Source organism: Myripristis murdjan, chromosome 13 (genome assembly GCF_902150065.1).
Source record: "Myripristis murdjan chromosome 13, fMyrMur1.1, whole genome shotgun sequence".
NCBI classification, from domain to species: domain Eukaryota; kingdom Metazoa; phylum Chordata; class Actinopteri; order Holocentriformes; family Holocentridae; genus Myripristis; species Myripristis murdjan.
This window is the reverse complement of record NC_043992.1, coordinates 29059678-29086606: the sequence shown is the minus strand read 5'-3', so window position 1 is coordinate 29086606 and position 26929 is coordinate 29059678. Positions and strand designations below refer to the sequence as shown.

At 41.8% G+C, this 26929-nt stretch overlaps 2 protein-coding genes across 3 annotated transcripts; one reads left to right on the top strand and one right to left on the bottom strand.

Annotated features, from left to right (window-relative positions):
* The first annotated feature begins 1411 nt into the window (after positions 1–1411).
* rab4b (RAB4B, member RAS oncogene family) lies at positions 1412–16353 on the top strand. Its single transcript, XM_030067114.1, has 8 exons — positions 1412–1617; positions 7064–7144; positions 9109–9223; positions 9584–9646; positions 11947–12101; positions 12923–13018; positions 13261–13437; positions 13605–16353. Exons 1-7 carry the CDS (start codon positions 1602–1604, stop codon positions 13374–13376), a joined length of 642 nt encoding a protein of 213 aa, XP_029922974.1. The 5' UTR covers positions 1412–1601; the 3' UTR covers positions 13377–13437; positions 13605–16353.
* A 954-nt stretch (positions 16354–17307) lies between these two features.
* Positions 17308–25373, bottom strand: ap2s1 (adaptor related protein complex 2 subunit sigma 1). 2 transcript variants are annotated; one of them, XM_030067897.1, is made up of 5 exons: positions 25209–25369; positions 24111–24260; positions 23532–23645; positions 20711–20770; positions 17308–19115 (listed from the first exon to the last, which is right to left on the bottom strand). In XM_030067897.1, exons 1-5 carry the CDS (start codon positions 25209–25211, stop codon positions 19014–19016), a joined length of 429 nt encoding a protein of 142 aa, XP_029923757.1. In that variant the 5' UTR covers positions 25212–25369; the 3' UTR covers positions 17308–19013. The 2 variants fall into 2 exon arrangements, with proteins under 2 accessions (XP_029923757.1, XP_029923758.1); XM_030067898.1 differs by lacking the exon at positions 23532–23645 and having other exon boundaries at positions 25209–25373.
* Positions 25374–26929: the final 1556 nt, after the last annotated feature.

The window sequence follows — 26929 nt, the reverse complement described above, 5'->3', positions numbered from 1 at the left end:
AAGCAAAGCAGCTACAGGAAGACAAACACACCCTCTTTTCTTTCCGCCTCCCACCCACCTTTCAAGCCAGCCTTCCTTGTAGCCCACCTTAAGAAAACATCCGTGCCCCCACACGATGCTGAGCCTAGTGTTTCCTTCTGTCTTTAATCTCAGTGAAAAGAGCTTTTAACAAGGCTGGGGAGGATGAGGGGCTCTGCCACAGCAGAACAAAGGCAGGGAGGAACCAGGAGGGATAGTAGCAGAGAGGAAGGCTCTGTAATTTATCACCTGTTGCCCTTGGGCGGCCCTGCACTCCATGCCTTGGGCTGCGTGTAAGTGTGTGTGTGTGTGTGTCTAAGTTGGTATGGATAGGTGATGAATGAATAAGTCAGGAACAAAAAGACAGACATTCCTCAGCAATAAGGTCAAAAGACACTGTTTTGTGCAACTCTTTTCAGAATAGTCATCTATTTGTCAGCAGAGATCTCCATACTTTTTTTTTTTTTTTTTTTTTTTTTTGCCATTTTAGACTGTGACCCTGCATTTTATTTAAAGGAAATATTGGCTATGGAAAGGGCCTGGGGTAACTCCAGCTGAGGACTGGGTCACAACAGCATACAAGTATCTAGCTGCCAACATCAGCTGAAAAAATATATCAGGTTATATCATATTATGTAATTTCAAGTTGTTGATAAAGTTGTTTCCTAACTAGGTCGGACTTGGACCAGTTTACTACCTCCACGCTCCGACTATAATCCTCAAGTCCCATGCATTTTGTTTTTTAAAATCTGTCTGCCACCTTGTGGCTAGTTGTTGCTACTACCATCATCCACTGCACTATTAAAGTTTTTTTTTTTCTGAATAAAATGGATGAGGGGGGTCTTAACATATATACTATGTTCTGAACTGAACAAAGGCAACTGCTGTGAAAGCAAGGACAGAATAGAACAGAAAAGGACTGAAACAGGCATAAATAGGTCGAGGCTGCCTCCTTTGATGATGCCTTGCAGTGCCTTGCAGTGCTCCTCGTAAGTTCCTCTAATTTGATAAATGTCGTTTTGAAAACGGTGGAACTCGATAACAAATTTTTGTGTGTCTGCTCTTTTATTTTATAATTTAAACAGTCAGGGCTACGTCGTAGAATAAAATGTAGAAATCTGTACTTTACTATCTAATTCATTTTTCCGAAAGTGGCTATATACATCATCTTCACCAACACTGATTGATACGGTGTGCATCCTTTTGGTCATTTTCCTAAATACAGGTCTTCTTGAAAATCAAAGAAGACCTGGACTCTCCTTGATTTTTTTCCCCCACTTTGTCAGGACGCTTGTGTACTTCTGAGTCGGCTAATCCAGCATTTTTGACAGGACCTGAAGGCAACATAAGCGAACCGCAGCGACGTAACGCACAGGGGCGTCATCACGCTCTGCGGACGCAGAGTTTGTGTCGGATCCTCAATGGTCGGAGCGAAGGAAGCTAGGACGGGATCAAGGAAAGCTTCGCATCGTAGACACCAGGCACCCTGAAGAGGTGTAGGAAGCCAGCTAGCGCCTTGCTCCCACAGTGCCAAGAACACAGTAATAAAGCCTGACTGAGTCCTTCCCACAGCGAGGGCCAGCATGTCTGAGACGTACGGTATGTGAGTGGGGGGCGGCAGGACGGGTGCTTCATGTTTGCTAGCTGCTCCACACACACACACTCGCTCAGGGGTCTGATGTGGCTGGCTCCTAGCACCGTAACCCGCTAGCTAGCTACATGGTTAGCCTACTTTAGCTGCTGGCTAACTTGCCCGGTCGGGATGTGTGCGGCTTTTAACGCCAGCGGCACTTGAGTATCATTAGCCGGCGACATTTCACACAGCCAGTCCCTGTAGTCAGCGGTGGTTAGCGTGAAGTGACACCTCTGCCCCGCAATGGCGAAGTGCATCAGCGTTACTTCCTTAAACGGTGAAGAGTAAAGAGCAAACATATGTTGAGATGTGGAAAGTTGGATCAACTTTTAACCCGCAGCTACACACGTTGTTACATGTATAATTAGCTCGCACAGCCCGGGGTGAACGCTGGCTTGTTGAAATGATAGCGTGTCGGGTGCTGCATGTCACTTCAGGTACTTAGTGTTAAGGCCCGGCGCTAAATGAGGAAGTCACCCCTCAGTTACCTGCTCAGGAGCGGTGTGTATGTATGATGTGAGGCTCTGTCGGCTGTCACTGTGCACACCAACACATGTGTCCCTCTGAACTGCAAGCAGAGTCAATGAACAGCAGCTAGATGGCTAAGACAGCAGGACAAACGACACTGCATGGTTACTTATGCTGTCAGCATTTATGATTGTATTTGTCTGTGAGTGTGGACATTATATCACAATAATCTAGAAGTTATTCCTCGTCATTTATCATAATAGACTCTCCTTTGTGGCATTCACTGAACAGCACTGGCTGGATACCTTAGACCCAGCTGTTTTACACTCTCACTCTCCCCTTGTCTGTCTGGCTCTCCCTCTCTCTCTCCTTGTATGAAACACAACCCCGGCAGGCTGTATTTGTGGTGAAGTTCCAGCACTAATGGTAGCTGTAATAGTCTTATATTGATTTTATTTTTCAGTCTCCACTGATGTCTTTTTGCCTGGAGGGCCAATAGGGAGCTGACAAAAAAGTATCACAAGTACAGTAAGTACATGGCTAGGCGAAATTGCCCCGATAGAAGCTCACCAAAGTCTCATCCATTTGGTCTTTCATCAGGTAGCTAAGTTTAGTTTAAGCACCCTCAACACATCTGTGCACAGAGAGCACAGAGGCAACACACACTCATTCGCTTTGATTGTGTTTATGATTATGGTTTTTATCATAACCTCCTGGATTTTAAGTGCAGATGTAATCATAGCCCTTTTTCACGGTCATATCCGAATTAAAGCCTTATGTCACCACATGCTTACCTGATAAGGACAAAATACGCAAGACCTTTTTCTTGGGGTTATTGGACAAATAATCATAATTCATATTTCTCCATTAAAGAGATGTGAGAAAATAGTGTCAATGCCATGTTAGGTATTTTAGTTTTGCAGAAATTCTCTCCAGTGATCCTTTTTGTTTTTATTCAGGTGATATCCTGTATTGGCATAGGCTGCTCCTGTTTTGATGGACAGGCGTCCCAAGCAGAAGATAAAGCGCATTAACTTCCTGTTGGGCTCTCATGCCGCCGATCTCCATGGTGACTGAGCATTAAGCCGCTGTTTACTTGAGCAGCCAGTGTGTTTCACAGTGAGCTCACAAGGTGCTTGAGATTTTGGTTTGAATGTAATGAATTTAACATTAAAAGAATACTAATTAACAGTTAACATGATTTAAAAGAGATTTCCACCGATTTCCTCTGGGTATTGCTTGTGTGTGCTTTGTCTTGAATTTCATTGGCACCGTACACTCATGTAAAGGTGTATGTGAAACTTTTGAGTCATCCTTAAGTTTGTGTTTGTGTTATGTGACTGTTTGCGTGAGGAATTGGTGTAATAATAATTACAGATAAGTCAGTATAGCTGGAAACCTGCAAATATATGTCCATTCAAAGCTACATGTGCCCTCTGTGTTTGCCACTGGCAGGGACTCTCTGGAGGATGAACCATTAGTACTAAACAGGTCTAAGGCTTAAGTGAATTATTATTTGTTTTGGGATGACTGACTGTTTTCACAATGAGTTTCACATTTCGTTTTTATTTATGCTTGCAACATAAACTTTGCATTCCCACCGTCTCGTTAATGCCCTGTTTAGCTTTGCCAAGTGATTTATGGTCTACGCTGGAACCTGTGCACATCCATTAGTACGTATGGTTCAGCTGTCCAGGTGTGCTCCAAACTTAAGTGGTGTTACGCCACAAAACAAATGACTTTGCCGACTTCAGATGACTATGCTGTTTTTGCGCTGCACTTGCAAGCGGTTACTTCACAGACAGTGTGGACAGTATTGCGATATCTTTTTCCTTGGATTTTCTGTAGAAGTTTCTCCAGCTACCCCTCTGTTTCTGTTTAGACATGGTTTCTATTGCCGCTCACCCTTAACCATTGAGCTGCTCTGTGTATTGCAAACAAACGCTGTTGCTGGTAATGGAAAGGTGAATTGCATCACTTCCTGTGTGGCAGTTTTTCTGAGGAAAGATGTACCTGCACTGAGTCTGTAGAATAGCAAATGTAAACACTTTCATAAAGTGGTACTGGCTGAATCACTATTGTGCTATATTAGCTGAAAATAGAAAGTAGCAAACAGGACATTTTTTTTAATAGCTGTTGTTTCAGCAAGGTGGCAGAAGGTTAGGCAGTTGACTTTTGGAGCAGTGCAGTTTTTCATTTGATTATGAATTATTATAAACTATTATGCCTATCCCCGAGCCGTCCTGGACAACCTTGTTGATTAGAGTAAGGGCATGTGTGAAGGTGAGTGTGCAAAGACTGTTTTCTCTGCAGAGCAATCACGTATTAATGCACAGAGAGCTTTTACATGGATATTTTTTTCCAGTCAAAACATTCAAAAGGTGACATTGTATTTTGTTAGCACAATCCTATGGTGATGTTTGTTCCAGCAGTGTAATAATTTATTGGTTTATAGAAAAGTTAGACAAGTTGAGGCTTTATCTTTAACACTTTGTGGCAATGTCTCCACCATGCCACTACCGTTGCAGTCAGGTTTTTCTGTGAGTTAAGCTTCCAAGACATGCTTTTCCTGACAAAAAAGTTCCTTAGTAAATAGCGTGCACAGGTAATTGAGAGGTGTTTGTGTTAATAAATCACATCCACTGACAGTTTGCCATGTTATCCTCATGTTTTGCACTGTAGCCATTAAACACACACAAACACATACACTACTCACAAAAAGTTAGGGATATTCGGCTTTCGGGTGAAATTTCAGGATGAACCTAAAATGCATTATAACCTTTACAGGTGAACTTAATGTGACCTTCTGTAAACTTTTGAATGCACATGTCCAACTGTTCAGTGTTTCAGTACTTTTTACACAAGTTGCTGTTCTCTAACAAGGAGTTTAACGGCAAAATTCACATCAGGTATTTGATGCTCCAGCTCATCGAGGTTGTATCATTAGGGAATGGCTGCTGGAGACTGGGGTACCTCAAATGGAGTGGCCTGCACTTTCTCAGACCTGAATCCCATAGAAAACCTATGGGATCAGCTGAGTCGCCGTGTAGAGGCTCGGAGCTCTGTACCCCAGAACCTCAATGTCCTGAGGGCCGCCCTTCAAGAAGAGTGGGATGCCATGCCTCAGCAGACAATAAGTCGACTTGTGAACAGCATGAGACGTCGTTGTCAAGCTGTAATTGATGCTCAAGGGCACATGACAAGTTATTGACACTGACATTTTTTGTTGTGGTATATCCACCACTGTTGTTGGCTTTTGTTTCAAGAAATTGTTTGAGATGAGGAAATCACCAGTGTATGCTTCTACTTAAATGCCCTACTTTCATGATATAATATCACTGTAGCGTGAAGTTTTTATATTTTCCATAAATTTCACCCAAAAGCCAAATATCCCTAACTTTTTGTGAGTAGTGTATACATAACTTGAGTGAACATAACAATGTGTGACACTTATTCTGATCCCTCAGGTGTAATTTAATGTTGATGTCAAAGACCACAACAGCCCAGCAGGCTCCAGGGTGGCGCTGCATCCCCCGTTTCCCCATTGGCTTGACATATTGACAGCTTGATTGTTGAATGCAGATCTCAAGTGGGAACATGTGATGTCTTGGGAGACCCTGAAAAGCTGAGGCAAGCTTTCACACAAGCTGTTAGCTTTTGACTCTGTCAGTTCTGTTGTCAAGTCCATTGACAACTCGTGGTTGAGATGTAACGTCGGCCACTTTTACAAAAGAAAACTGTAAGTGCAGGCGGGCTAGTTGTTCTCGCTCTCAGTAATTCTTTGACCTCAAGGTTGTGTTGCTTGAGAAAACACCAGCTCCCACAAACAAAGGCACACTTTAAATGGAGCTGCCAGCTTGTGGTGTGATTTGTATTGGCTGAGGAAGGTGGTTCCAAGTGCACCAGCATAATGTGTTTAAATGTCACACAGAAACAAAAGCTCAATCCCATCTCTTGTCCTTTCTCCTAAACAACCACCAGCTCTGTTGACCCTGTGTGGAGCTGAATATTCACAGGGCATTTACCTGGCCAGTAATCTCACCAGTAACCACTGTATAATCATTTGCCAGGCCAGCAGTTGTGGATGCAGAGCCAGTGCTTATGTGTAAACCAAAATTGCACACTGTCTTCAAATTTAACTGAAGCAGACCCTCAAGAGGATTGGTGTAGTGTGCAATCATCCTTTTGCTCTCACAGTCTTACGCACACACTGTTTTTCCTAACCTCGGTATGCATGTGTCACACTCACTGACTCACTTCACTGAATCTCTCTTTCACTTACACACTCACACATCCTCTTTCCTACTCAATCATCATATTGTTTCATATCATGTATCTGCTCGGAACTACGGCCCAGCCTACGCATGTAAATGTCCCTTGCCCTGTCTGTGGTCACATTGCACAAAGGCTGCCTTTTTAGATGGTGCATGGTCTTCCACATCAGGAGGTCAAGTCATTTGGGCTCAGGGTCATTTATACAGGATGGGTTGTACTCCCCAGAGCAAGAATCCCTTCTACACACAACAACAACAACAACACGTGTAAAGCCAGCGGGCCACAGGCAGTGAGTCCCAGTCTCATCAGTTACTCTAAATTGTGCTGTAACTCTGTTTAATCTGTGTTCAGATGACTTGTGTTGTTTTGTGCTGCTGCTGCTGCTTCAAGGCTCCACACATTGCCCTTTTCCACTTTGCACAAACAAGTCTCCTAAGCTAATTAAATTAGAATCAGAAGCAGCACGTTATACTACTCACACGCAGGGATCAGTGATTAGTCAGCTAATTTGGGGTTGCTGGACACTGAGCAACAAGTAGTAGCTCAGGTGGGATTAACAGGAAATCGTGGGATTGTCTCTGAGGATGGAAGAGCCGAGAGCAGCAGGTTTATCTTCTCCCCTGACTCTTGGCGGTGCATTGATTTCTACCTCCTCTCCTCTGGTTTCAGACTTCCTGTTTAAATTCCTGGTGATTGGCAGCGCTGGGACGGGGAAATCTTGCCTCCTCCACCAGTTCATTGAGAACAAGTGTAAGTGTCCCCTGATGAGAGCCTGTCACTCACATCACGGTCACGTACAGTAAATTATGCACCACACATTCACACACATTCAATGTATGTTTTCCACAAAAGCTCACATTATGTGCTTGATGTCTAAAGATTTTTGTAAATTATTGTTCAGAAATGGTTAAATTTACAAAATGTTGTTATTTTGATGTTACATTCTTAAAACTTGAGTGTGCCATTTTAGCCTATAAATGCAAAAGTAGCAAAGACAAAATGATTGGCATTATTGGTCAAAAATATCACTGTTCCTTTTAATTAGTTTCATATTAACAAAACAAATTGGTCTCCAGGACGAGCTTCATCAATTTCCCATTCACAAAAAGTGTGGTTGGACCAGTTTTAAGGTTTTTTTAGGCAATGGCATCACCATGAGTTTCTAATACTGTAGTTACAGTGATTACTGACTTTGTCCAGGCACTTTTTCTCAGTGCACTCCTGCCGTCAGAGTTATTCATTGACTTCTATGGGGACTTGAGCCAGAATGGCAGAATGAATTGTACACAGTGCCTGTCCAGAACAAGGACAGCCAGAGTGGCGCAGCATTTCTCTCAGCAATATGAAAGACTGACTGACATTCACAGGAAATGATCAAGCAACTTTCTTGGTTTCTTCCTTTCTTTCTCTTTTCTAGTTTCAATGAAGTTCAAGTTTTAGGGCTGTAGAGTTAAAAAAAACAAACAAACAAAAAACATTCAAACTGTAAAATGAACCATATACACTCAGTGGCCACTTTATTCGGTCCACCTGTACAATCTGATGCAACTCAGTGCAGCAGCTCCGCTTTAAGTTTTACCTTTTAAGAAAATTTATAATGTCCAATTTTTGTTGACATTGTGGAGAATGTGTACATTTAATTAAATGTTTATTATTGAGGATGTAGTTTGCAGAGGTCTTGTACTGGACTACATTATATTGAGTGGGGTTTCTAATTTTTTGTCCTCCCTATTTATATACATGAGGGGGGACAGAATAGTGGAAATAGCTCTCAATAAAATGCAGTCCAGTACAACAGCACCATAGAAGCAACATAGAAGTGAATGAACACCTCTATTACTGTGACAAAAAAAAGAGCATTATAGGCATCAGAAAAGTAAACTTAATTGCACAACATTTGTATTGGATTGCATCAGATTGTGCAGGTGGGCCTAATAAAGTGGCAGTTCTGTGACAATTAAGTCACAAAATTCTTGCATATCTGCAGTGTGAAAACACTACGTAATTCACTGTAATTGAAAATAGTGTAAATGTTAATGAAAGATTCACAAAGTGCAAAAAATGTTTCCTCACAAAATTAAAGCAATTAGGATTAATTATCATTATCACAATATCTAGCAACAAGATAATTGGAATTATTTTAACCATCATTTAGCAACTTGTACATGAATGGAGCGTAGCTGTGCAGTCTAATTCAGTTCTTCAGTTTCATCTCATTTTCGAAGTTGTGAATAATTTCACATTCTTTCTCTCCCTCTCTCCCTCTCTCTCTCTCTTTCACACACATACACACACACTTGTATCTTGTATTAATTACATTAAAGATGTGTCAGGTCCCTGTGCTGTCAGTGGAGTGTGAGAAGGAGGGGTGTTTGACAGTGTTAATCTCTTTGGGACTCCCTCTGGTCCTCTGATATGGATATGAGCCGTTTGAAGATAACCGCTCATGTCTTTAAACAAGGACAACACACTAACATATTAGATCAGAATTAAGGCTGTGCACTGAGTTGAAAGGGTTGCCTTTATTGTAGTAGTGCCCACCTTTTGTGTTAAATAATGAGACTTCGCTCTTATCACCACTCAAGTTCAGAGTTTTCCAGGATAAAACACCACTGACACTGAGTTGGGTTGGAGACATAAACGCACAACTGCAGGAACGTGTGTTAAAGTCCCTGTTTCTGTGTCTTCCCTCTCTCCCGTCTCTCATGGTGCAGTCAAGCAGGACTCCAATCACACCATAGGAGTAGAGTTTGGCTCCAGAGTGGTCAATGTTGGTGGGAAGACGGTCAAACTGCAGATCTGGGACACCGCTGGGCAGGAGCGATTTCGGTAAACGTCCCCTAATGTCTGGTCTGGGTTTGCAAGGCCCATCTGGCCTTAATTTAGCTGCTCGTGTTTTAAACCTGAGGAACATGCTATTTTACATTCAGTTACTCACATTCAGGCCTGAGAGATGCCAGTGTTCTACCTCTGAGCAGCTAAACTGGAGTAATTATGGGTCAAGCGCCTAGCTCAAGGGCACATTTACACCGAATTTTTAAGGAGGTGGAAGCGTCTCTGTCATTCTCCCCACCCAACTGTTTATGCAGTTGTTTCAAAACACAGACTGCTTGTCCCTGTGATAACATTCCAGTTGAATTGGTGATATTGTGGAATAGGTTAACACAGCTCTCTGTCCTGTCTCCACAGGTCTGTGACACGCAGCTACTACCGAGGAGCAGCTGGGGCGCTGCTGGTCTATGATATCACCAGGTAAAACACTCGCTTCATCCACTGGCCCTCTGCTTTTCTAGAAAACTGTGGCTTTTGTGTGAAACAGGATGTGCATTTAGTTTACATCTAGTATTTTATGGGCTCAGTATTGTTGGACACAGATACAAGTGTAAGCTCGTGGTCAGGGTAGTGGATTTATTCATGTTGTAGTCTAGTGGCCACAGGCTGTATTGGTAAGGACCTCACGATGTAATATGCTTATTCAAAATTCCTATTACCGTTCATTAAAACAGAATTAGAAAATTGCTAATGACGTCATGACATAGCATGAAAATGACGTGCATTAATCATACATATTGATACAAGGGGCTGGAGAAAAAAATAGAGCAAAAAATAAAACTGTGATGCTCAACTGTACCTTTCCCCCACAGCTCTAGCGGCTGATAAATCCCCAAATAATCCAGAATGTAATATAAAATCAGCCTCAACAAATATTAAAAGAATTTGTCTAGTGGTGACGTTCCTTCTTCGTTTTAGAACCATTCAGGCTCTGGGCTGGTGTGTGTCACATGTGGACAAACTGTAGCTCCAGGGTGGCTGTGGCTAGTTCTGTGTGTTGTTTGTGTTCATGTTGGATAACACAAACCCCATGTTTTCTCCCTCTTTTTTATCCCAATACATAACAACACCCATAGAAATGACCATTTTCTGCTGCATTTATGGAAACGCACTATCATGCCGTCACAGCATGGACATTTGTTGCCTTGCAGCCACATGACCTGGTACACCCATGACCAGGCATACAGTTAATTTTCCTGTTTTAGACTGGATATCGCAGTTACACCTACTGCAATTTGGAAACTTTGATATTGTAGTATTTTTTTAGGGATGCATGATAATATTGGCATGTCAGCGGTATCAGTTAATATCAGCTTTAAAATGAAATAAATAAGTTAGTTAAATAGGTCCAGTTTGCTTTGGTTATGGCTGTTGTCAGGATTGTTTCAGGGAGAGCATCATCCACGCCTGTTTAAGTAGGATGAATCTTACAGCTTTGTTTGAAAGAAAATTTATAAAAAAAATAAATGTTATATTTTACATAACCTAAGTTGAAGTAGTTTTCTTATTTCGCCCAGTGGAATGTGACCGTTTTGTATTTTATGTCTGCATCTGCAAGCGAGCCATCATGATAAGAGTAGCCATAATAATATGTTAATTCCACTACAGGAGAAACCTGATGTTTTCTGCAATTAGATGGAAAAAAAATATGTTCTCATATCAGTGTCAGCATCGGCAATCAGCCGAAAGAATTAGAAAATATCAGCCCCCTGGATATCGGCAAAATCCTATATCATGCATCCCTAGTATTGTCTGTGCAGTGTAATGAAGCTATAGCATGTCAACAGTAGTGCTGCAATTTATGTAATTGAGTGTATATATGCTTAGACAGACGTGGTGATATGAATGCCAGTCAGAGGGTTTCATTTCACAAGCTCTAGTTTGTGGTTGTGCTGCTGCTTAATCAAGACGGAGTGGACGCCATAATGCAGAGTGACGGGAATATAATACAGTTTTGTTTGTTTGTAAGAATGTATAGGTGGGGTGGGGGGTGCAGAGTCGCAGATGCTGAGATGCAGTGGCGTCTCCTGGCAGGCAGCAGAAATCGGGAAAGCAAAAGTCCATTAGATAAAGCGTCACGTGAGAGAAAACCCTGGGAGGGTGGATGGAGGGACGTGCAGGGGGGAGGGGTTGAGGATGGAGAGAAGGAGGAGGAGAGCAGGAGATGGAGACGTTTATCAGTGCTGTGTAGGTGGAAGGGAAGTGGGAAGATAGAGAAGCGTGTGAAAGAAGTAGTGAGTGTGCGATCGAGACTGAGGCTGCGCGGGATCGTCCCGTCAGCATTTGGACCAGAAGTGACATCATCCCTTGGCTGCCTCTGACTGCAGCTGTTAGCCATCATCCTGCAGACCCACACCCCTTCTGCTCATCTCGCCGGCCTCCTGCTGCCATGGACACCAGTTTCCTGTCACCATCGGAGACTGATGGAGTCCGCCCAAAACTAGAGTCCATGAAAGTTCTCTGCTTCACTTCATCTTCACCGTCACGCAGACTCTGCTCTTAAATAACCACTGACCTACTCTGGTGAAAGTGATTTCTGAAAAACCACAGGGAAATAAATCCACATTTGTTTTCTCTCAGAGTTGATGAGGGATTGTGGGCACTTTTTGACATTTTTGCTGCAGTGTTAGAGAGTGTGCTTATTTTGTTTGCTGATTGGACTGCAGCAAATTTCAGAATCATAGCCACTGTCTCCCACTCTGTGTCTGTCTGTCCTACAGCCGGGAGACGTATAATGCCCTGACCAACTGGCTGACAGATGCACGGACGCTGGCCAGCCCCAACATTGTTATTATCCTATGTGGCAATAAGAAGGACCTGGACGCAGACAGGGAGGTGACCTTCTTGGAGGCCTCCCGCTTTGCTCAGGAGAACGGTAACTCATGTTAAATGCAGTACTCAAAATGCCTCAGGGTGTGGTTGCACCAGCTGTTTTCAACTTCCTTCCTAAGTTGGACTCTAAAGTTCACCCTAGTTACTTAGTAGTTTGTAACTAACAAGCAACTAAATTTGATAATACTCTGTTTTCATAAGTCTTCAATTAGTGTGTAATAACATGTCATATTTATGTCTGTTAAGATTAATCTAATCAGCATCTTTCAAATTTCTCAACAGGAAGTAATACTGAACTGGCCAAACCTATGGATTCCCGAACCAGTCATTATAATGATCATAGTACAGTATTTTCAGTCTTTACCAAAACTAGCTGAAATTTTGATGACAGGTTGTTTTGTCCAAAATATAATATCATTTAACAAAATTAATTTTCATCTTAAATTGTGACACATTTTTACTTTGATTGCTATACCGATTTTAAATTTGGTAGTCCTCATTATGCGTCCTTCTCCTAAAGTGGAGACAGGCATAAATGTCTGTGTTGTCATAGTTACATCCACAGGATGTCGTCTGTCACTCAAAACCCCTTGGAGAACGTGAGGATGGAGTTATGTGTTGTTAAAATCAAATTGGTCTGCCGGTGTAACAGCTGTTCCTGGTCATGAGTTTGCATTAAAAAAGTACAAGTAGGGGTATGTTTTAACTACACTGTATTTTAGTTGCTACAGCTGATGCAACCAGACCCAGAAGGTTTATAATGTCTTATTGTTGCTTCATTATTCCTTCCTCTTGCTTGCCATCTTTCGCTCTTCCCCATCCTGCCTTTTATCCCCATGTGTCTCTCTGTTCCTGCCTCCGCAGAGCTGATGTTCCTGGAGACCAGCGCTCTGACAGGGGAGAACGTAGAGGAGGGTTTCTTGAAGTGCGCCCGCACCATTCTCAACAAGATAGAGTCAGGTAACAACACCCTGCTTGTTTGTTAATGAGGTGTGCCTGAGTTACAGGTTCCTGTATGATTGTGCTGTTTTAAAGTGTTCACCGTTTTAATCCCTGTATTGACGCTATGTAGCCGCGTGTGTGTGTGTGTGTGTGTGTGTGTGTGTGTGTGTGTGTGTGTGTGTGTGTGTGTGTGTGTGTTTGGGTGTATACACTGCGTTTGTCCTTGTTGCTGACAGTCGTCGCTGCTGTTTGTTTTACAGGCGAGTTGGACCCGGAGAGGATGGGTTCAGGTATCCAGTATGGAGATGCGTCCTTGAGGCAGCTGCGACAGCCAAGAGGCACCACCACACAGAATAAGCAGCAGTGTAACTGCTAGGGGCCGGAGCCCCACCCTCACCTCCACCCACAGGCCCACACACACAGGACATCCCCTACAGGTCAGTGTCACTGTCAGCTCTGCCTGTTCATAGATAGTAGATAATGTCCTGATTAATTGCGTATCAGGATATCGTGCCTGCTCTCTTGTACTTGCTGATATTGATCAGACCACGTCAGTGATATTCTTTCAGCTCTTCTCATCTCTTCCTCTCCTCTCACGTCTCAGCTCCAGGTGTTTCTGGGTGTGTGGGACCTTTACCTCTTCAGTCTCACACACCTCGGATCACCTGCATCAGTGGTCGTGGAGATCACTGCAGCCCTTGACCCCTGATCTGTGGTAAGAGCCTCCACTTCTCGCCTGGGGAGGTCATCTCTGCCCCTGCGTTCTGGGCAGGGAAACCCCTCAGTCTGAACATGCTGGGATCGTGAAGAAGAGGAATCCTCCTGGGAAAATTGTTTCTCAGTGACTTACCAGACAAGGTCAAGGAAGTGTCAAGGGTTGTGTGTATGGGCTGCCCTACTGTGTTTTTTTTTTTTTTTTTTTCCTTTTGTTCTTTCTGGTTTTAAATAACACCTGCTCATCGACGCTTTCTTACATACACACATCATTGTATGTAGCTGTAATATCATTATTAAGTTTTTGCATATTTTATCATCCAAACGATCCGGGTAGGATTTCATGATTAGCTTGGCCAGCACTTTTTGAGTTTAAACATTCATAGAGGCACACTTTGATATTTTACATTTTATTAACCAGTCTTTCAACCCTTATTTGCACTGAACAGCACTCCTTGTAAATTCATTCATTTGTAACGTGATATACAGATCAGTCTAAATGTGTCCTGGCGCCTCTCAAGAGTTCATGTGCAAAAGATTTTGGTTTAGACTTAATGTAGATATATTTAAAACCGTATACTGTACAAATCTTTGTCATGGTTCCTGCAGTTGTTGTCCAATATTTTATTTTTTCCAGACCTGATGCAAATTGGAGCAGCTAATGCTGGGTTAATCTTCTGAATCATACAGACCCAAATGTAGAGCCCAGGCCTTTTACTCAGTCTGAGGTGTCTGTTACATTCAGTCTGTTAACTGTTTTGTTTATTGAATTGCGTTGAAATGCACTATTATGATGTAGAATATTGGCCTTGGTAATATACTTGATATTGTGGATGTATATTATTCCCAGTCGCCATGTCCAAATTGTCAGTGGTGCCTCCAAAGGGAATGGTCCAATCACTCCACTCCCACATAAAGTAAGTGTGTGGGTCATGTTGAAAGCACAAACACAAGAGAAATTTTGCTCTTTAATTTACTCCAAAGGTCACAAGTCAAACGTTTTGCATTATCTGATTGCCCACGCTCACCCCAGCCCATGTTTAGGTCCGTGTGTCTCCGGCATCACAGTGGAAGGTTAAGAGAGGGCCATCTGTCCGTGCAAAGCCAACAGTGTCTTTGCCCTCTCCTGCTGGACTGTTTCTCCTCTTTATCCTGACCTCCTTTTAATTTATTGCCGCTCCACAAGCCCATGCCCATACAAGGCAGGTCACAGGAAACCACACATTTGCTTGAGTGCCAAGCATGGGGAAACTTTTATGCCACCCACCCACCCACTCACTCAAGTCACAGGGGCTCATCACTGTTTCAGGGAGGCTGCACGTACGCTTTGATAAAGTGAGCTTGTGTTTTCATCCTCCCGATTAGCTGTCGCTTATTCATCCAGCACAAGAAGCAGCAGTCCTCCTCTGCTGTTTAGTGTCACTGAGTTTGCAGCTGACCTAGATGTTTTCTCCTCAGAGCAGACCCAGCGTTGCCCCAGAGAGAAAGGGGGGATTTCCAGCGCAACATGGTTTCCTCTTTCCATGTATCACCGGCTGGGGGTTTGTGGTGGCGCTGGAAGAGAGCGGGGTTGCGAGCGAAAAACTTAACCAACATCCCATGTCCCCTGCCCTGCTGTTGAGTCACATCAGGCTCCGCTTCTGTCGAAACCACCGAAAACAGGTCGCACCAACCCAGCAAAACAAACAGCCCGCACACCCGTCTCATGTCCTTTTTTTCTCTCCAGTGTTAGCGTGCGTTCACGTAGACCAGCTGTATGCTTTAAGGCTCGAGCGAGGCAGCACACTTGGGGAGAAAGATGTTGAATTTCCCAAGCAGGAGATCGTACATGACATCACGAAACAGACCGGTCAAAACATGTTGTTTTTGGAAAACATTGGCTTTGTGTGATAGTTTGTCTTCTTCTGCAAGTGCACTTTTACTTTTGAATTTTCTTTATTTTGTTTTGTTTTTTTGTTTTGTTAATATGCTGTAACTACAGAACTGTACATTTTATTTTACTTGAAATGTAAACTGTAATAAAGATTTTAATTGTAGATGTTATCATTTCTTACTAAAGAACAACTGAGTTCTTTCTTTTTCCTTGGATGTTTCTGCTGTCACAAGGCAGGCCTGGTGTGCTGGTGATAAACCCTTCTGCTGTCTGAGGCTTGATTTGTTTATTGCTCGCTGCTCTTGTAGAGGTGATGATGAAGGGATTTTGACTTCCTGAGCTGCAGGAGCCTGTCAACAACAACTCATATTCACAAGTTGTTGCACACACTGTACAGCCGCTTCATCTAAATCGTTGAATATTGAAAGAGACAGTCTGCATTTTAAATGTACGTGTTTAATATGTCGTGTGGCTCATACGCACTCACCAAATTAGCCATATAATCAGCTTTTTTCTTTTTTTCTTTTTTAACTTCATCCAGCCTACTGTTACATTCAGTTTGGATTCAATCCAATGATGAATGCAATCCAACTCAGTTGTTGCTTAGTAACTAATATTAGTTTATCAACCCAAAAACTACTGTACATCTCGAGTAATCTATGCTGTAAATAAGATTGAATTTGTCTATTGTCTATTAAGGGTGAGTATTGCTCATTGATTGTAATGATTATGGAATTCCCAGTAAACTGCTTGTTTTTTAAGTTAATATCTTGCAGCTGTCTGTCCTGGATGTTTTGATACTTCTGTCGAGTTTCTGACATCTGAGCTAGGTTTTTTTTTGTTTTTGTTTAAGTGCTTATCCCAGTGTGTAGCTCAAGGGAGTTGCATCAGATCCTGAGCATTGGTAAATCTCTCCCCCTCTTTTCCCTCTCTCTGCTGTGTAGATTTCTGGGTGTACACCAATGTGGGCATGTGAGTAATTTCATCAGCAAGTAGATAGTCATCCGAATTAAATAGCTTAGATGTGCAACAGCAGAACCTAAATGATTCCCCTGCAGTCAGGAGTTGTTTTTGTCAAAGGCAGAGTCAGGGTGGGGTTAGGATATCGGAGGATTCATGTGATGGAGGAGTAAATGCCCTCTGTGTCTGGATTTATGCTCCTGGGTCGATGGAGTAACGTCTAGAGAGGTTTAATGTAGCTGGAGTGGATATATTGACTGATTTATTGATCCTAGACAGCCTGTTAGAATGACCTCATAACCAAATTGCATAATTTACTGTAGAGCAGGTATATTTTATGGTTTACCACTAGATGGTGCTAACACATTGAACAACAATAACAAAAATCTATCGATATATTTGAAGATGTTGTGCGTTCAGAGGTGCAGTGTGGTGCCGCTGGGGGTAGTTTTGTAATTACATGAGCAGCGCTGTGTCCCATCTGCCTCTTTCTTGTTGGCAGTCACTGATGCACACAGAATGATGAGTCATGCTCAAGACAGAAGATAAGTTTCAGGAGATGATCGCCAAAATTGACTAATTTTTGTCAGTGACATTGCTCAGGAAGTATTTTGGACAGTTTCCTCACCACTAAAATGAACAGAAGGAAATCATGTTTAAGGAGGAATCAGGAGAATAGCTACATATTGTGCAGTGATGTCTAGATTTCACCTAGGAATACATTCTCATAGCATTCCCCACACATAAAATAGGAAAAATTATTGTAGACAAGCGTTTATTTAGCATTTCATCCATTTATTATATACACAGAATGGAATAAATTGATGTGGGTAGTTGAACAGGAGACAGTAATACATACAAACACATCTTCCATCAGCAAACTCACACAGATGGATGACAGAGGAAGCAGTTCATCTTTCACTTATGCTAAACCATAAAAAAAAAAATCATACAAAAATTCAGCAAGTGCAACCACTTATGACACTTTTGTGACTAGACATGTTAAAGTTAGAGTATGGCAGGTGGTAAGTGGGACCTTTAACTCCAAAGAAGAAAAACAAATTTGAGGATTATGAAGCCTCTGACACGCGTTTTATGATTCAAATTCATTTTGTGCCATCAGGTCATACCAATCCTGTAGAGCTGAAATGTTAATCCTGAACAAGTCATATCATGGGTAAGAAAAACACTTTAAAATTCTGGAATGAACATTTTAGTTTCACACAATTAACACATTGTATGTAAGATATACTGTCTGTACACACCATACAAAGCAAACTTCACAGTACTGCTTTACGTAAAATATATTTGCTATTTCCACTGAAAAGACTTCCTTTCCCACTGTGATCTGAAGAGCTCTTTCCATTGGTGAGTATTTGGGTGCATTTGTGTTTTGAGTGTTCAAAAGTGTGACCAACAAGCACCATTTAATTCAGAGTTGCATAGAATGATCTAGATCTTTCACGGAGCAAACCAAATGACTACAACATTAGAGTGCAGCTATCTAAGACACTGTAGCCCACACTGTTCATCATCATCAGCGGTGAGGACGTCTGACACAGCACAGGTTACCATAACACATCGTCAGAATGGCTCTCATCGTAAGCACACCCCATCGAATCATGAACTTAGTGTGGTGGGTCAATTGCTGTGAAGGGCTTTCCAGCTGCAGTTTACTTGCACTGTGATCCAGACAGAAAACACATTGGAACTGTGACAAGTCTGCACCACACAAGTCTGGCAACGTCTTTGTTTGCATGGTTTTCATGCAATCGGGGCTGCGAGGCTGTTGTGAAGCTGATCTTAAGTCAAAAGTGCTCTACACACAAGGATCATAATAGGCAGTTTCTCTCAAAATACATGGTGCTTGTTAGTTACAGTAGTGCTATTAAACGAAAGTTGAGGATTTGGGGGAGAAAAGGAGGAGGGGGAGGGGGCGGGGAGAGCAGGGCAGTGCCAGCTTGGTGGATCTCTTTCAGTGTTTCCACCAGGCTGCACGGCAACAAATGCAAAAACTAACTGGCTACTACGTGAAGTAACTCTCTGCTGCAGCTTCTTGCTTTGGGCAAACAATATGAAGTTGATTGTAACTCATGTGGTGCTGTAGTTCATAAAGCATCTGAATGTCAAGGGCCATACATCTGCAACACTAAAATATGCAGCTTTTCTTTTATATTGGGCGAATTTATCAGTGGAGAACAACAGTTGCAGAATATTGTAAATGGACACAACATATACTGTAGATTGCTATAACAAACAGATTACTTCAACTCTACATGATATATTTGTATGTAAACAATATTGAGTATTTCTATTTTCTTAACAACCCCCCGCCCTCCAAGCTCTGTATGGGGCGGAGCCTGCTCCATAGAGGCAGGAAAACGAAAGGGGGGGTCCTTTCCAGAGAAGTACAGGGCAGGGTTAGTTTAGGTGCCGCAGCAGGTAGAAATGATGGTTGGCTGGTCCCTACTCCAGCGACTGGAGCATGAGGAGCTGCTTGAGGACCTTGGTCTGACTGGTCTCCCTAATCTCTCCTGCAAGGAACATCTCATCCACCACCGTGTACACCTGAGAGCGCAGAGACGGGAAACACGTTAGAGCGCACAGACAGCTCAACATGGAGATAATAAAAACAGTTAAGAATACATTAATACTAGCCTCAGGTCAATGCAGAAGACTTGAAGTGAGTGTCTGAGATTTCCTTCAATACTAAAGTTAGATGAGCAGAGCCTTATGTAACCTTTAGGGCTGGGTATTGGCACTGATTTGACGATAAAGAGCAAAAAACATATTGCTTACTGTCTCCTCTGTGGTGCAGGAAATCAATCTCCTTGGAAAACAAAGTTAAGTACAGAATTCCTGCACACAAAATATAATCACTGCATTGATCTGACATTTTAGGGCCCGATGAGTAGGTTGACCAAATAAATCAAGTCAGAAATTATATTGTGTGTGTGGGAATTCTATACATTTCTTGACAATGGCACTGACTTCCCATGTCGGTTCTATTCCGATTCACAATGTCCTGATTTGATCTGATACCACATACAACTCAGTTCAATTCCATATCAATTCAGTTGCAGACATTTCAGTAACAACACTAATTCTGCAGCTTTGTTTTTGTCCAACTCTTCTTCACCGTCATGATTTTCAAATCCAACGTGTATATGAACATCTGCCTTTAGGCCTTGATGCTGGTGGCTTCAGTGTTAAAGCTACCGGTATTGATCATTCATTCATTCAAAACATGTCATTTGTTCAGGTGCGCTGCAAATATTATTTCGCAAAAGTCTTCACACAGTCACTGAAAAAAGGCATCGACTGAAAGATCGCTCTCAGGATTTCAGAAACAGATCGTTCAAATTAAGATCACACTATACTATACTTTTACTCAGCCTTAGAAAAACTGCTGGAAATGAAAGCATACGTTTTGTTTGCCTTCCCACTGTATTTACAAAGGCAACTACATCTAGCCCTCGGTCATCAATGCTCAACACCACTTATATTTCATCAAAACATTGACAAGTTAATAGCTTCTCCTCTGTTGCTTCGAGTACAAACACCCCGACGCTTACGATGACAGACCAACTGTGCTTCCAACATGTGTGCACAGATGCTCTAACGTGGCCGTGGTGTCCACAGTAACACGATTCACACCTCTTCCACTGTCAACACACTGGAGGAGGATCAAGTGATGTGTTGTGAAGGACCGGTCATGTAGGAATCAGACGATGTTTCCTGTGATGTCTGGTTCGAACATGCCAAAAAGCCAAGTAACTTTCAGACGTGGGTGGTGCTTCGTTAAAGTTCAGCGTGTGGGCGGATGTTCAACAACACCTCAGGTAATTAGTTAGCGTGCTAGAAACAGTCAGGATGGTGTTCAGAGGTGTTAATTGCCTGCCATTTCTTTCACAGGAAAATATATCCCCCACCCCCGCCAAAATGATGCAGCTGAATCTAACTGAATGATTGCTGTACTTGTGAATTACATACCCGTTGCCATGGCGCTACTTTAATCAAAGACATTTTTTTCCATCTTCCCCTCGTTCCACCTCTGTTCTTTCTGTTCTATCAGGGTGTTTATGCTTTAGAGAGTTGGTATCTTTGCTATTTATTTGGTATTTGGCTGACTTTGAAGTAAAATATGTTTTTGATGTCCTTACCTTGTAGAAGTTGAACACTAGGTCCAGTTCACACACATTGTGAAAATACTCATTCAGCACCTTGGAGGAAGGAGAGGAATGAGGTAAAATTGGCAGGTAATGATAAGGCAGCAGTTGGCAGATAACAGAATAGACAGCTTTAACAGTGGTTATGATAAATTGTATGACTTAATATGGTGCATTTGTGCAGAAATCCTCTGATTTTGTTGTAGAAGGAACAGAACTCACTTAACAACCTTGTAATAGGCTAATTTCCACTACGGGGTCATCAGTTTACATTAACGCAAATTAAATCATTCCGGTTATCATCCACTGTTGTTTCCCCCAAGACAATTTTTTCAGTTGTATACTGTCATTTACAACACCAGTTACTGACCCCTAGTTAAAAATATGCAGAACTTAATGTCAAAACAATTAAGCTCTGCAATGGAGAAGCGGCTCCCGAGCAATTTAAAATTTTTTCCAAGCCTCAGATTTGCTACCCAAACAGCTACTCCATGAACACAAGGAGGGGAAAATGTGCACTATATTAATTGTGTGTAGGTTAACAGTTCAAATTTGCAGATACACACATAACCGCAAGCTTTATCATTACAAATTGAGACTGTACAGTGCATTTCAAAATGAACTTGCATGCATTCCTTTATAGTCAAACATTACACTGGCCCGAATGAACTCCACCTACGAACAGAAAGAGCTCGACCGTTTGCCTCAGCTGAAGGCTTCATGCTCAACATTTCAGTTTGTACTTTTTAGTGAGATATATATATATGTACACACACACACACACACACACACACACACACACACACACACACACACACACACACACACACATATACATACACACACACAAAAACTGGCAGTTAGATATTTTGCAATTTCAATCATAAAACAAGAGGCACTGTAGATGCCTAATATCCTGCCATATTCACCATGATTTACTTAAAATAACCAATTATCTTAATGAGGTCATTAATTGAGATAACAGATTCATGTAACTCATGGGTGATACTGATATAAACTTTGCATTTCACAGCACTGACGAGTTTATGCAGCAAAGTGCTCCAGAATCAAATTAGACCATCTACTATACAGAGGGAACCAGTGGTGTACAAGTTAAGTTTCAATCATGTATTGTTATTGCTACTGTATTCTCAAGACAACGTCAACACACAATGGACAAACACATGCCACTATGACAACACCGTGCCCCACACATAATGCACGACGGCGGCAGGACATGATACGACTGAAATTGTGTTATGTAGAAGACGGGGTATGATTGAATGCATTAATCAATATAGGCTTGAGGTTAGCAGATATTGTGTTTGGAACGCAGGGATCTCGTTTCTCTCATCAAGACCAGATTAAGGCTGCGACTTGGACAGGGAGCATGAAGTGAGCTGGACTGTCTTCGATCTCAGGGAATAATGTGACCACACATCCATGTTAAAGCAACTTGTTTATCTGCTTGTTTAAGTGCCTCATTCAAGAAAAAGAAAAAAATCATATACTTTATGTTGTATATACTGAACCATTTTCCCCCTATGCACTTGTGTGAAAGCTGACTAACACACAAACACCCTCACACAAACACATACTACTTTACACACTACTCTCCACTCTCTTTCACGTACTCTAAAGTTTAACTTAAGAGGTAAGTTCTTTGTAAATGACAATCATGAAGCTTTTTCAAGGAAAAACACAGGACTATCCTTTGTCAAGTAATTGTTCACTTCTGCATAAAGGAATCACAACCAAGCTGCAAAGTCACACAGTTTGTACTGCAATACCTGCTCACTGCTGTGAAATGTGCAACTGGGATTATCTTAAATTAACAGACTCCAGCAACATCAAAAACGTGAGGAGAAGAACACCAACATGGTTTCAGTTTGCAGTGTTTGTTGTGGTGCAGCTATATGGGCTAACATGAACAGTGACACTGACTGCAAACAGCTCCTCTGCTGCAGGTGGTCACAGAGTCATTTCTTTTTTGACTATTGTTTGTCACCTGAGCGCTTGTAACTTCAAAAAGGTATTTTGTTCGCAAACAGCAACTGAAATTAAATTGGTGTGTGAGTCAACACCCTCAAAACATGGTATGAAAATACATTAACTATGGTCATAAAATACGTTGCCTGTCTTACAGTCAGTTACTGTTACACCCTGTTTATGATTGGTGTGCTACTGCACAGCTGAGGGCTTTTTTCCAGGATCACTTGACCTTAGGCTATATGTAACACTGATCCCACCAGCAATAGTCACACCCCGTGAAAATAAAACTGTCAAATGAATTATATTTTATTACACTGTGGCAACTTATTCCAGTATGTTACCATGAATTGCGGTGGAAAACACTGTCACACTGAATGCCTAAACTGTGGCTCATTCATTTTGTGTATTAAATCGTGACAATCTGATAATCTGCAATCTGTTACAGTCTACGCTCTGCACTAGATACACAGTAGCTACTGTGAGATCATATTGTTATTGTTGACAAAATCTGAAAAACAAGAGACTCTTAAGTAACATCATCCCACTTAAGTCTAAGCATTTGCTCACTTTAGAGAACCGAGAAAGACAAATTTACTCCAGTGACCTTCAGTTTAATCAAGTCCATACTTCCTACAAGAATGTAGGTTTGATATTAAGAAGTGGAGAGTCAATGGGAGGGGAAATCCAAAGGAAATCATTGACAGACATTCCTCAGAATAATCAGGCTGTGAAGCACTAAATCATTTCACACACTGTGTAGGCTCACATCACATTTTGTGTTTATGTCTATTTGTCCGTGTGCATGTGTGTGTGTGCCACTTACCTCTACAAAGTTGTGGATACCTTCCAGGTATGCCAGGTTGTTATCTGTCACATCCACACAGATACAGAAGTATAGGCCAGCGTAACGTCGGTAAATGATCTTGAAGTTTCTGAACTGCAGAAACAACACAAAACAACCTCTCAATAACAGGCACCATCTGTTGTAGTATGAAAAGCACAACAACTTCATCTGACTTTATGTCTACATTTTTTTTTTCAAATAAAACACAGTATCCTCATTATGACCTTGAAGAAAGATCACAAAAAAAAAAAAACAAGTGATAAACAGCAATTTTTTGCTTCTGATGGTAAATTTCTCTAAAGTACTACCCATTATTTGCTGGATTTCTTACATTTGAGATGTGAAACATAACAGAATGTCATTATAAGTGACTGGTGATGAAATAGGTTTCAAATGTGTAATGCAGTAGTCTTCCAATCATTTCAACACTGCTATTCATGCAGTTTTGGTGACACTGCTCAAACCATTATATTGAAAGTCTTGAAACATTTAAGTAACCAAAGCTATAGATCCAAACCATACAGTCATGCACACAGATACCACTGACTAATCCCATACCTCTACAAAGTTGGTGTGCTTAGCATCCCGGACAGTCACCACAGCATGCACTTCCTCGATCAGCTTCTGCTTCTCATCATCGTCAAACTGCATGTACCACTTGGCTAGACGCGTCTTCCCCGCTCGGTTCTGGATCAGGATGAAGCGGATCTGTGTGGCAAAAAAACAAACAAACAAAAAACAGAGAGACAGGAATGGAGAGACAAGAGCGAGTCAAACACAGGAGGCAACACTTGCTAAAATGTCTAATAGGTAGGTAGGTAGGTAGGTAGGTAGGTAGATACTTTATTCATCCCGCAGGAAATTCACATTTTCTTCAGCAGTATCCACAGATTACAGATTAAGTAAATAAAAAAAAAAAAAATAGAAATAAAGAATAAGATCTAAGTATAACAGAATAAGAATAACCTAACAACAGAACAACAGAATAACCTAAGTACAACCCAGAGTGCAAAAAGCAATGTGCAAAAAAAAAAAAAAAACGTGTGCATGGGTGTATAAAATGTGCATAGAGGTAGGTCAATGTGCAAATTTAGAAGAAATATACAGTATACACATGATAAATAGCAGTAATACAGTATACACATGATAAATAGCAGTAATGCCTAAGCCTTTAAACCTCTGACGTGTTTACCATCGCCGGAACTATTTTGTTGGCTACAATGCCTTTCAGTTACATGTAATTTGTTTTTCGGGGTATTTTCAGTGGCAAAACATCCTGATATGTTATTTAATGAACACCCGAGTTGGGTTAGCCTCTCGACCAACAGTACGTTAGCCGACGTTAGCTCACACTATCCGGCTACACCGATAACATCAAGTGCAGCTAACACGGAGCTGGACCACACCCACACCACACAAAACATGCACTGGATCCCAAAAGTAATTTATCTTAACTACAATGAACCAGGTGACATAAATCTTAGCGTTCAAGCTATTCAACTGTCTTCAACTTCAAATCTCTGGCCTAGTTAGCTAACAGGCTAGCTGACATTGGCTGAGTGTTGGCTGAATGAGGAGGTTACCAAGCTAACGCGTAACTTAGCCGTAATGGGCTATTAAGAGAAATAAATGTTCATCTTTATTAAACATAGTTACCATTTTCTTCTCCCAACGAACGTTACAAACTCCGAAATAGGCGGTTTCTTGACAGCTATGCTACGCTTTTATATGAATACATAAGTATATTTTTTTTTCGACCGCTTGCCCGCTATCCTAACCGAGCTAACAGGAAGCGCAAAGAAACGGCGATGCGCGTTGCATCATGGGAAATGAAGTTTTTTGTTTCCATATGGACAACCAAAAAAAACTTAAGACGTCACTACAATAACCAGGATGCCCTTCGTTCAGTCGTGCTTTGGGTCACATGAGAGGCTAAAGGACCGTTCCTATTTTATCCTCACACACACACACACACACACACACACACACACACACACACACTGTACCAACAGAAATCGCACTTAATATATGATTTCACCTAAATTAAGTTTGCTTTCTCAGAAATTTTAGTCCGATTCTGAAGATTGGGATATGGACAATGATAATTATTTAATTAAATCACTCAACCTATTTACCTGTGATTTGGGAATTTGGTTTTCACACCAAAATTTTTATTTAAATTTCATCTTGAGCTTAGGTTAATGTGTCTTACATCTTTGTGTGCCGTATGAATTGGAAAAATCCGTTACATAAATTGGAGACTAAGGGTTCTCACACCAAGTTTGCAGCGTATGCCATCTTTACATTGAGGTTGCATTTTATACAAATTCATTGTGTGAGTGTGTGTGTGTGTGTGCGCGCACTGTGGTTGAGTGGTGGGCCACTAAACATCTGAGTCAGGAAAACTTGCAGGAAAATAGCACAAGTTCAACGCATCCCAGCAATGATTTTCTTACAGAATAGGGAAAAATACACACCCATTTTACCACCGCACCAAGCAGCAAAATAGATTGTCAGGCCTTTTGAGGTTGTATCACACTGGCTGTACTCTACGGAGTTGTTTACTGGACCGGCTGGGTAGCCGATCCACTGCTGAACATTGCACAGACAGCTTGGACAGCTTACTTCTCTGAACTGAGCGTTTGGGGAGTCAAGAGGGGGATGGGGGGGGGGACTGTGATTGTCAGGGATTGCACAACTGTGAGTGGGAGGAATGTGCTTGCCCTTGGGACCCAGAAATATTTCAGCTGCAGTACAGAGAGGGTTGAGGTGGGATACAGAAACACAAAATTAAAAAGGAAACCAGCGAGTGAGTAAACTGCCCTAAAGCAGACCTTTGCTCCCATGTAATGCTGGCAGCTCTGGCCACTGCTTTCCAGGGTCAAAGAGCAAGAAAGAACCAGCTGCAAAGAAAACAGCCAATCTTTAAATGAGAATTAAAGTAGCCTCATGTGTCACATTTTTATTGATAAGTGAACAAAAGAGCTTTCTTATAGGTCTGGCTCATAAAGAAACGGCACTGGTGGCAGAGGCGACGTAAAAGAGAGGCAGATTATAAAATAGAAACTTTGACCCCTGCTAATCTTGCTGTGTGTGATTGGGGTCATGTAAATATTGCTGCGAACGCACCGACTAATGTGATTGGACAGAAGCTTGTGGACTCACTCAAACGGAGGGCGCTGCACCTTGAACCCTGCCCGACTGTGTATTCAATGGACGACCGGTCTTCAAACACTCAGAGCACACATGGTGCACTATATGATTCAGTTAAAAAAAAAAAAAAAAAAAAACACAGATCATTTCTGTGAATTTTGCTTGCAGACTTACATTTTTAATGTTTCTGCTTTGACTTTTTCAAGAGCCATGTGAGATCAAAC